This window comes from Cetorhinus maximus, chromosome X, assembly GCF_964194155.1.
Source record: "Cetorhinus maximus chromosome X, sCetMax3.hap1.1, whole genome shotgun sequence".
NCBI lineage: Eukaryota > Metazoa > Chordata > Chondrichthyes > Lamniformes > Cetorhinidae > Cetorhinus > Cetorhinus maximus.
The window spans coordinates 566422-578772 of NC_135917.1; the positions used below are offsets into that span (position 1 = coordinate 566422).

A 12351-nucleotide genomic window follows, 5' to 3' on the forward strand; every position below is an offset into this window, starting at 1 on the left:
AGTTAGTGGTGCTGTATTCCAGAACATAGAAACTCTTACTATGATGCTGAAGTTCTTTCAAAGAAATTGTACAGAAACTTTACAAAAAAGTTAATGAACTAAATTGTCACAGGTGGCTGAGACAGTGAACTAAATTGGGCACAAATCTTTTATTAATTTAGGCTTGTTGTATAAAGGAAACTACACAAATTGAATGGGGATGGGGGGAGGGAGGAAGCCTCAAACTAATTTGTAGCACCACTGAATGCATGCCTCCCAATTACCATATACCTCATGATTTATTCTGTTTTATTATTTTGGCTTTGCTTTGCAATTCACCAAGAATTTTACGCGGTCTATTGTGTAAATCTCACACACAAAAACCCCTCTACCCAGCCATATGTCGTCAAAGCTAGACATGTTGAACGGTGGCTCCCTCTTACCTTTACATTTTGCCTGGCACTAAACATTAAATAGAGGCCAGTGTGATCTGCAGCAATGCATGATGTCTGTGCACAAAGAGATAAACTGGTCTCTGTCTCCAACAGGCCTACGGGGAGAACAAGCACAAAATACATTGGGCGGACAGAAGTTTGAGTGTTGCTCCCTGGGACCCCCTTAATAGGGTAAACGTGCCTTAAGGCTAACAATGAATCTTTTGGGTTTTTTGAATGGCTTTTTAACAGAAGAGAAATTACAGCATCTTGGAAGCGGTGAGATCTCTGGAACAGGTCCAGGGCCTTGTGCTGAATATGATTCAGGACTGGAAACGACGACTACAGCTGTCAGGAAATGGTGCCTACTTTGAGGACAACCTGGGGTCACTTCAGGAATGGTGAGGAACCAGATTCAGTCCATTTGGTGCGCAGTATTTTACAAATAAATTGGCACGTAGGCGCAAAATGTCAAATTAAGATGCACTGAATTACAGTTGGCCATTGGAAATACCCACTTGTTCATAATTAATGGTAGAAATTTTGGCTGAATGATGGAATGTTAGTCTCTTTCATGATGTCGGTGTTGCAGGATTACAAATAGCTTGAGAAATTTGAAGCATATATTGCCAAATTACTTTCTGTTGAATGATGGGCCTGTAGTTGATCATTTTGTATCTTATTGAAAATAAGCTATCTATAGATGTTATTTCAAATTTGCGTTTTGACTGCAGGGGAAACACAAGGTGCCACCCACCAAGAAACGATCTCAGCCCTGCTCATATATACAGTGGAGTATTTATGTATTGAGTACCTTTTTGTGTGGTCCTGGTCACTAGCATTAAATTTCATTGAGTATTACTTCAATAAATTAAAGTAAATGTGGCCCAGTCCCATTCTTCTGAATTCTTTAGCACCGGTTGCCAATTTCTTTCAGGCTCCCCACCTGTGCTTCAGGTACAGTATAGGACCTGTATTTCTAAACTTGGTCCAACATCATTGTGGTAACCTCCTATTCTGACTCCAACAGTGCTTTGCTGATCTTGTCCCTTTGACTTGTGGTCGTCATAGAATTTGCAAGTTTCCTGCTCTCCCCTTTGCCCATGGAAATTCTAACCAGCTTGAGATCAGGAGTTAGAGCAATCGGTACAATTGCTGTACTATAGGGTGACACTGGGGTAGCAAGACTGAAAACAGACATTGTGGCACAACGCAGACTGTTCCAACTCCTGGTGTCTCATTGACTGTTGCACATGCTAACTAAGAGTCAAAGAGGGGAGAGTGAGAAATCAGCACTAAAGTCACAACATTGATACCTGGCCAGGTATAGGACTACAATTACTGTATTTCTATCAAATGTAGGCAACCTGAGAGTGAGATACCGGTGCAAGAGTTGAAATGAGTAGGACTGAACCAGCAGCAGAAATCTCCACATATTGTTATGACTGGGATGGGAGGAGTGCGCAGTTTCTCTCACCCCACTACTCCACAGGTCGCACCATTACTGTAAATGTTGAATTCACTTAACCAAAATGGCCAATTATTTACCCTCGCTACTATTAGACCCAGAATAAAAGAGGCTTTAACCAGGCTTATTTCAATAAACTTAGAATGATTGATTTATTATAATACAAATTTTTTGTTTAAATAAGTTGCAAGAACTGGTTAGCACAATTTGTAATCTGAAAGTGTAACTATCTATCATGCACACACAGTAGGGTCTCTGCAGAGATGGGTGTTTGAAGAAAAAAAAAAGTTTGCAGGGTTTTGATGCTGTCGATCTGGTGCTCCCTCATGTGAGGACGGGTTGCGAGTCCCAGAGATGTCTGGAGGTTCTCATTAACGGAGCTTCAGCACAGCGAAAAATAGAGCCGGATCGATCCTCCTCATCTCGGCCTCTCTGGTTTCCAAATACAGACGTGTTCCCCTGAGATGAAGATTCCTAGCTGGATACTGATGACCACACTGGATTTCAAGCAAGGCAAAGAGAGTGCGAGCTGGGCAACTTTTCCCCTTCTCAGTTCATTCCCAACTGAGTTTAAAACAATAAGCTCAAAGCATAAAGCTTGTCTTTATCAGGTGATTTCCAGTAAATCACTAAGGCCTTTGCCTTTAAAACAGTTTTTTTCTATCGATTAAAGTGATTGCAATTCAAATAAACAAATAGCTCTCCTCCACAATTGCCATGCTGGCCAGTTAGCTGATGTCATGTGATTTCTTGGAAAAGGTATGCTTGCTCCAGTCCAAGATGAACTTATCTCTTTTTTTAAAAACCCAGGGCCGCTCCCAAGTGTCCAAGTAATGCAATATCCCTCCAAATTTTAAAATAAAATAACATTCTTGTAGATATGGTTCTAATAGTATCAAAGTCTTTATTTGCTGGGTCTCTCGTACTTTGATGTATTGGGAGTTCATTTCAGTGCTGTCTATCGGCATACAACCTTTATTATTGTGTTTGTGAATTTGCAAGCACTTAAGTTTGTCGACGTGGTGTATATATAAAGGCTAATACAGGAGCTGGTGGCACAGAATTATTTCAGTAGTCAGATGCTTTAGTATTCAAATGCCTGTGTCTGCCACTGGAATTCCTTGCTGAGCTGTAGAAAGAGAGAGTGCTCCTCTCTCTAAGCGGGCAGCATTTCAATTTACTTCACCGTTCCTACAATTAACTGCAACAGATCACGAACCAAAACAAATAGTTCTGGACTTATATAATTTTCCATTTATGGAGGATCAGTGTTTCCAACCATTTGGTCATTGTTTTTGAAAAGATTATCAATTGATGTGCCACTTTTATGTAGTGGAGCAGAATCTGAATGAAAATGTATGAGCTTCATACAGATATATTTTAAATAGACTTCTAAGCTTGCCTTGACATTCACATAAATCTAATCAAAAAACAAACCTGAGTATACCTTGATAAGTTTCCAGTTTTTGAAAACAAAGAGCAGATTATTTTTAAGAATCAATGTATTGGTTTCAGCCATGGTGGCTCTTTCTTGACACATGATAGGGTTGCAAACAGCTGTTTATTACAAAGCCTACCCCTGAATCCTCTCTGTCATGAATAAAAGACTCTTTTGTAAAGTGCAATTTTAGTGATTCAAAAACGTACCTAATTTGGATAATTTGAAATTAGGTTTAGTAGCTTTTGCTAAAGAGCCAACATATTCGGTGCTTGTTTCATAAATAAACACTTACAAGATTTACAATTAACACGATCTGATCTTTTTCAATTCCGTTCCCTCCGCCGAATGTTAATGTCGTGACTCCTGAATTGCAGGATAGTTCTGTAGACATTGGCAGCATCCCAGTGCCTTGTCCAAGTCACCATTCTTCACCCATGAAACCTAGTGGGTATCAGATTATTTGCTTGAGAAGCATTCGAACCATGCACCATATCATCCTTGCTGACAGTTACACGCATGCATTTTCCAGCACGGGTCATCTGTTGACAATAGGAATGGAAATCCAAGCCAATTTTTTTTAATTATCTATATAGCTAGCTATCTATATAGCTAGCTATCTAGCTAGCTATATAGCCTAGGGACGCCTAAAGTCAATTGGAGTGCCCTGATTATTGCCCTGACAGATCAGTTACCTGAGCACGGAATAGGTACGAACTGCAGGATATTACCTGTCTATATATCTTTTTTTTTTGTTTGAAGAGGGTTGAGCATCCCCCTGCAAGCCAGATTACGAATTATACAATTGGTGCTCGGCATTGGAACATTTGTGTTGGAGGAATTGCTGTGATATGACCGATTGCTGGAGGACTCTAAATTAATGACATCACTCCTATTGAGAGTGATTTAGCTCTTTTGGCTGTTGGGTGAAACATTTGAATTATTTTGTCCCTGTTTTAAGGTAGTTAGCACTTCAATCATGCTAGCTGCCATTGAAGAGTAATTTTCTTTTAAGGTGCTTGATGAAAAGCTTGCGCTGCAATCGTGTGACAGGGTATTAATTCACTAGAGTTAACCCAGGTAGGACTGAAGAAGAGTATCCTCCAAGGAAAACTGAAATGTTAGGTTTTATTTGGAATGATGACTTTGGTCATCTTGCCTTAGCATTCCAGCACTTTAGTTGATAGAATTCTGTGTTCTGTTGATCCATTATCTTGGCTTAGATATTTATGACAAAGTCTGCTCTTATTCCAGGTGTGATAAACTTGCAGAAATGAACTGTCAGATTCAGCAAGAGCTCGGGCTAATTAGCACACGGGAAGACATTGCTAGTGAGCAGATATCGGGAGTGCCTGAGAAACTCTCCTCCTTACTCAATAACTTGGTCAGAAGGTAACTCCTTTATTACCACATTGCTGTACCACTAAATGATGGAGCAGGCTAGAGGAGCTGACTGGTCTACTCCTGCTCTTATTTCTTACATTGTTCTTATGTTCATTTAGAGCTGCAAATGCAAACGATATAATTTTCTGCATTTGATGTGTGTCCTAGCATAAAGCAAACCCTTCATGTGGAATAGGGTCTTAAATCAGAGGTAGTGCAATCTAAAGTGATAGTTTGACTTTTCTGTGAATTAACCGTCCTACATCATTCCAAACACAATCTGAAATACATGTAAAGCAACAACCATCTCACCTCGTGCAAAACAATCATTTGGAATGCAGTGTTTTACCTCCATTGAGAATGGGATGTGTGAATGGAGGAGTGCTGCAAAATTTTATATCAGGGGTTTGAATGTCCATTTCAACAAGACTCAATGTGATGAGGGAATAGTGAGGCCTGAGAGCTGTCACTGCTAAACAGCTCTGCCTCTCAGCCTGTTTGTGCATTAGTGTGTTTGTTACTGATGCGTATGAGATATTCATTGGGGTGAGAGTAATAAAATGCAAGCCTATACAGCCAGATCATTCTAATGTTAGTAAAGGTTGCTATTAATCTCTCTCTTTCCCCCCCGGTAGAATACTGAGGCAACAGTATGCAATGAAGGTGGAGGTGGTGCACCTTCACTTACCCCCTGCTCTCTGCTCTGTTCCTGGTCTTGGCTTCATTACTGTGGAGAGGCACTAAGCAGAGGCTAGTGGCTCCTCTGTGAAGAGGAGAGAGAGTCAACCCTGCTTCCAGGCTGCTGTCATGTATCTCCTAGAGTCACAAGTGGTCCATGGGGCAGGGAGATTGACAGAGGCAAAGAAGAATGGATAGTTGAACCCATCATAGCCAATACTAAGTGGTTTTTTGACCTGTTTCCATTATTTTGCAGCGCATTCCTCGTGGAAAAGCAACCTCCACAGGTACTAAAGACTCAAAGTAAGTTTTCTTCGACTGTTCGCTTTTTGCTTGGGGTGAAGTTAAATGCCCCAACAAAGCCTCCTATTGTGAAAGCCATAATCATTACAGAGCAACAGGCCAGAGTTATGAGACAGCATGGGAACATACACAGGTAAGAAAAAGTTCAACCCCCCTATGTATGTATATATATATATATACTATATGTATCTGTATACATCAGGTCTGTTCATTGCTTAATACATATAGGGCCTCCTATTCCCTACATAATATACGAAGGTTATGCTGTTTTCTGTGTAATGTATTAAGGTCTGATGCTTCTGAGCACCAAGCCTGAAAATAAAACCTGAGCTAACTGGAGTTTTACTCTTATTTTATAATAGCAAAGATGCCAACATGCTGTATTTAATAAGGGTTTTAACAAAATTTTAGGATATGTTCACAATTTAAGTTTCCAAAATTATTTACATCAGGTTTAAGGTTATGCACTTAATAAATGTAAAAAAAAAGTGGGTGAAATTCAAAATAGATTTTTTTCCTTGCTTTTCCCCTCTTCTGAAGATGGCAATTCACACTGGGATACAATTCCACAGGTGCCAGCAAGCTCTTCACTGCCTCATGCAAGGGTAAATTAATATTATTCAAGTGTGAGCACATGTAGTGAATGCTGGCAGAATATTTAACATTAAATGGTAGCACAGCACTTAATCGATAGGCCCATGACTGACCTGGTAGACTAAGGAAGCATTGTTGTTGGTTTATTGATTTAGAAGTTTATTATTCCATAGTCCTTCTGTGATTTAGGGTATATTAAAGTCTTGGTGTGGTCATGGAATTTCTTTGTCCATTATGAAAAGTTGGATTTAATTTGTGTATGTTAGCTATTTATATACTTCAAAAATGTGAAGCTATCATATCCTTTGTTCTAGTGAAAATACAGGAGAGATCATGAACAATACCAGCTTATTGGAGTTTAGCAATGCTACAAAAACCACCAGTGCCAGCTTCAGGAATATGGTAGGTGTTAAAACAAAAGGCAAATATCACCGTGCCAGAGGCGTTTCATGTGCTTATGTTCATTTGGATGTCTTTGATGTTTACCTTGGCCCTCTTAATTTTAGCCGCAGAAGAATAATTCATCTCTACTGTAGTGGTTATGTTATTGGACTAGTAATCCAGGGGCCTGGGCTCATAATCCAGAGAATAAATTCTTAAAATATAGAATCAGAGAATACAGCACAGAAGGAGGCAATTTGGCCCGTCATGTCTTTGACGACCCTTACCGAGAGCAGCTCAGCTAGTCCCACACCCCCTGTATCCTTGCAAGTTATTTCTCTTCATTAGTGCCCTCTGGTTCTCAACCCTTCCACCAATGGGAATGGTTTCTTCGTATCTACTCTGTCTAGACTTCTCATGATTTTGAACACCTCTATCAAATCTCCCCTCAACTTTCTCTTCTCTAAAGAAAACAACCCCAACTTCTCCAATCTGTCCATGTAACTGGTTCTAGGGATGAGGGACTGCATTCTCGTAAATCTTTTCCGTACCCTCTCAAGTCGTCACATCCTTCCTAGAGTGCACTGCCCTGAATTGGACACACTTCTCCAGTTGAGGCTGAACCAGTGTTTTATAAAGGTTCATCATAGCTTCTTTGCTTTTGTACTCTGCCTGTTTATAAAGCCCAGAATCCCATATGCCTTTTTAACCTCATCTTTTAATCTCATCTTGCCCTGCCACTTTCATTTGTGCACATCCCTGGGCCTCTCTGTCCCTGCACCCATTTAAAATTGCACTCTTTGTTTTATATTGCCTCCCCTTGTTTTTTTTCTACCAAAATATATGACTTTAGATTTCTCTGCATTAAATTTCATTTTCTTTGTGTCTGCCCATTCCACCAGCCTATATCCTCTTGAAGCCTATCACTATCCTCCTTTCAGTTCACATATTTCCAATTTTTGTGTCATCTTCAAATTTTGAAATTGTGCCCTGAGCACCCATATATCAAGAAGAGCAGCGGTCCTAGTACTGATTCCTGGGGAACTCCACTGTTTACTTTCCTCCAGTCTGAAAAATAACTGTTCACCACTACTGTTTCCTGTCACTCAGCCAACTTTACATCCATGCTTCCACTTTATATTTTATTCAATGGGCTTCAATTTTGCTGGTAAAGCTACTATGTGGCACTTTCTCAAACATCCTTTGGGAGTCCATGTACACCACGTCAACCGTATTACCCTCATCAGCCCTCTCCATTGCCTCCTCAAAAAACTCAATTAAGTTAGTTAAAACACAGTTTGCCTTTAACAAATCCATGCTGGCTTTCCTTAATTCATCCACCCTTGTTGAAGTGACTATTAAATTTGTCCCAGATTATTGTTTCTAAAAACCTTCCCTCCACTGAGGTTAAGATGAGTGGCCTATAGTTGCTGGGCTTATCTTTACATCCTTTTTTGTAATATTTGCAATTCTTCAATCCTCTGGTACTATACCTGTATCTAAGGAGGATTGGAAGGTTAAGTAAAAAACTAGTATCAGTAAAAGTGACCATGAAACTGTTGAATTGTGGGAAAAACCAACTGGCTCACTAATATCCTTTAGGGAAGAAAATCTTCCGCCCTTATTTGGTCTGGCCTATATGTAACCTCAGTCCCCCGCCAACATGGTTGACTCTTAACTACCCTCTGAAGTGGGTTTAGCAAGCCATTCAGTTCTTCAAGAAGAAGCCCACCACCACCACCACCTCCACCACCACCTCAGGCTAATTAAGGATGGACAATAAATACCAGCCTTCTCAGCAATGTCCACAAAAATGAATTATAAAAAATCTTTCACCTCCCTAAATTCAACCCTTGTCTCTATCATTCTCCTAGTCTTGATAACTCTCTAACTTTACAACTTATTTATCAACTGGAATTTCATCTCTGCTGAAGTTGACATTTATGGCAGCTAAACAGACTGCTACTGATGTTGAGCACCAAACATAATTTTGTAAAGTTTGCAAGTATTATTATAACCTCCAGTGCAAGTGCATTGACTCAATCTCTGCAACTAGATCTCCTCCATACACTTCAATAGCAATGAACATTTTGTTTCTTACAATTCATGCCTCTAACAAGTCTAACAAACTAGCATCTCTGACCTTTATTGACTCTGCCTCTAGTACTTCACCTATAACTTCCTAGCTTCATTGACTTCAAGTGGAGTTCCCACATCATCTCCATCGCCACATCTATATCTTTCTAAAGAAAACCCTCCAGTATCCACTTTTGTGCCAAACATTTCCTTGTGCCGTAACAAAGTCTCTTTAAAGCTAACGTCCATCAAAGACTTAATACTGCTACATCTGGGAAAGTTCGAAGACCCCTCTCATGCCTAGCTAGGACTCGAGAGAAAGTAATCTCTTTCCCAACTGTACCCTCTTTTTAAAAAAAAAACACTTGTATTCATAGTGTTTTTCACAACCTCTGGATAGCCCAAAGCTCTTTATGAACAATTGTTACAATCTTGTTAGGGACTGTTCACATTTAAAGAAATCTGAGCACCCAGCAATTAACTAACAGAATCACGCCACAAGATTTCACATTTTTTCTTTTAAAAAGAATTAAACAAAGTAAGCGCTATTTACTTAGCATAAGTAGTTATAAACTATAGTGTTATGAATTAGTTTCTTCCTTACTTCCACCACCCTCTTTCCCCCTCTTCCCCAAAAGAGTTGCCTTAGCCTAGAAGGTTCATTGACTTTTCCTGGGATCAACCCAAAGGTATGCCACAGCCCTCCAGACTTTACTTTAATTCTCCTTAGTATTCCAGCTATTCCTCAAAGTACAAATTTCATCCTTTCATTCGCTTTTGGCTAAGTGATCCGTGATCCTCCAATTTTCTGTAAAGACCTCGCAGCTGTGGACTCTTCAGCTCCTTGTCCTAACTTTGGACTACATAGATTGCTTTTTCCCAGCTCCCACAGCTTTTGTACAGCTCTTTCCAAGCTAATGATTCAAGTTGACTGCTTTGACAAGGCTCTGTGAAGACCGTTGTAGATTTCTCCCACTAGCTGTAAGCTAGAGCAAGTCTTACAGTTGCTTTTCCCCCTCAAAACCCAAACTGAACTGCCTGCTCCTGTCAGCAAACACATGCAGGTAAATTAAACAAAAAAAACCTTCTAGCCAAGGCTTCATCCTGAGTCACTATCTCATTGGCAATGTGGCATGCTGACATGCTTTATGATGATTCAAACAGAAATGCAAATTAGTTATTTTACCTTCAATGCAACTCTTTGATCCTGCAACCCAATTTATATATCTGATGGATGAAATTGCCTCTATCCAGACTCCCTGGCTCCATTACAAGCTTGGAGATGGGTTTTTCATTGTTCACGTTTTTTCCCCAATCAACTCTAACTTCGGGTTACCTTCCGAGTATAATAACCCCAGGCTTGTTTGAGTTGCACTTACATCAGAGCTGTTTTTATCAGTTTCTCAATCAGATGCCCCCATTTTCTACAGTTAACTTGTAGTTTTAGGGATTAAAGTTTTATTTTCTATAACGTAGAATTATGAGGCTATTTGCAACAAAATGAAATACTTTTGCAATGTAGGAAACTAACTAACTGACCTTTTTTTTCTCCCTTTTTTTCTCTCTTTTTCTCTCTTTTTCTCTCAACCATGGCACTGGAAATGACAACGGCAATCTCAGTCCTGTCAACCCTGCAAAGTCCTCCTTACTAACATCTGGGGGCTAGTGCCAAAATTGGGAGAGCTGTCTCACAGACTAGTCAAGCAACAGCCTGACATAGTCATCCTCACAGAATCATATCTTACAGATAATGTCCCAGACATCACCGTCCCTGGGTATGCCCTGTCCCACCGGCAGGACAGACCCGACAGAGGTGGCAGCACAGTGGTATACAGTCAGGAGGGAGTTGCCCTGGGAGACCTCAACATCGACTCCAGACCCCATGAACTCTCATGGCATCAGGTCAAACATAGGCGGGGAAACTGCCTGCTGATTACCATGTACCGCACCCCCTCAGCTGTTGAATCAGTACACCTCCATGTTGAACACCACTTGGAGGAAGCACTGAGGGTGGCAAGGGCATAGAATGTACTCTGGGTAGGGGACTTCGATGTCCATCACCAAGAGTGGCTCGGTAGCACTGCTACTGACTGAGCTGGCCGAGTCCTAAAGGACATAGGTGCTATACTGGGTCTCTGGCAGGTGGTGAGGGAACCAACAAGAGGGAAAAACATACTTGACCTCATCCTCAGCAACCTGCCTGCCGCGGATGCATCTGTCCATGACAGTATCGGTAGGAGTGACCACCGCACAGTCGTTGTGGAGACGACGTCCCACTTTCACATTGAGGATACCCTCCATCGTGTTGTGTGGCACTACCACCGTGCTAAATGGGATAGATTTAATAGATGGCTAAATAGACTTCGAACAGATGTAGCAACTCCAGACTGGGCATCTATGAGGGCCATCAGCAGCAGCAGAATTGTACTCTAATACAATCTGTAACTTCATGGCCTGGCATATTCTCCCTCCCCCCACCCCCCCTCTACCATTACCATCAAATCAGGGGGTCAACCCTGGTTCAATGAAGAGTGCAGGAAGGCATGTCAGGAGCAGCACCAGGCATACCTAAAAATGAGGTGTCAACCTGATGAAGCTATAACACAGGACTAATTGCATGCCAAACAGCATAAGCAGCAAGTGATAGAGCTAAGCGATCCCACAACCAACGGATCAGATCTAAGCTCTGCAGTCCTGCCACATCCAGTCATGAATGGTGGTGGATAATTAAACAACTCACTGGAGGAGACTCCACAAATATCCCCATCCTCAATGATGGAGGAGCCCAGCACATCAATGCAAAAGATAAGGCTGAAGCATTGGCTACAATCTTCAGCCAGAAGTGCTGAGTGGTTGATCCATCTCAGCCTCCTCCGGGGGTCCCCAGCATCACAAATGCCAGTCTTCAGCCAATTCAATTCACTCCACGTGATATCAAGAAACGGCTGAAGGCACTGTATAGTGCAAAGGCTATGGGCCCTGACAATATTCCGGCAATAGTACTGAAGACTCCAGAACTTACTGCATCCCTAGCCAAGCTGTTCCAGTACAGCTACAACACTGGCATCTACCCAGCTATGTGGAAAATTGCCTAGGTATGTCCTCTACACAAAAAGCAGGACAAATCCAACGACCAATTACAACCTCATCAGTCTACTCTCGATCATAGTAAAGTCATGGAAGGGGTCATCAACAGTGCTATCAAGTGGCACTTGCTTAGCAATAGCCTGCTCACTGACACCCAGTTTGGGTTCCACCAGGGCCACTCAGCTCCTGACCTCATTACAGCCTTGGTTCAAACATGGACAAAAGAGCTGAACTCCTGAGGTGAGGTGAGAGTGACTGCCCTTGACATTGAGGCTGCATTTGACCGAGTGTGGCATCAAGGAGCCCTAGCAAAACTGGAGTCAATGGGAATCAGGGGTAAAGCACTCTGCTGGTTGGAGTCATACCTAGCACAAAGGAAGGTGGTTGTGGTTGTTGGAGGTCAGTCATCTCAGCTCCAGGACATCACTGCAGGAGTTCCTCAGGCTAGTGTCCTCTGCCCAACCATCTTTAGCTGCTGCATCAATGACCTTCCTTCCATTATATGATCAGAAGTGGGGATGTTCGTTGAA

At 41.5% G+C, this 12351-nt stretch overlaps 1 protein-coding gene across 8 annotated transcripts in view; it reads left to right on the forward strand.

Moving 5' to 3' along the window:
• LOC144672768 (signal transducer and activator of transcription 5B-like) overlaps window positions 1–12351 on the forward strand; it is a 186138-nt gene that overhangs the window by 149220 nt on the left and 24567 nt on the right. For all 8 annotated transcript variants that reach the window (XM_078534746.1, XM_078534748.1, XM_078534742.1 and 5 more), the window contains exons 7-10: window positions 666–814; window positions 4574–4711; window positions 5637–5816; window positions 6592–6679. In XM_078534746.1, coding sequence (XP_078390872.1) covers window positions 666–814; window positions 4574–4711; window positions 5637–5816; window positions 6592–6679 — 555 coding nt within the window. The remainder of the gene's footprint in view (window positions 1–665; window positions 815–4573; window positions 4712–5636; window positions 5817–6591; window positions 6680–12351) is intronic.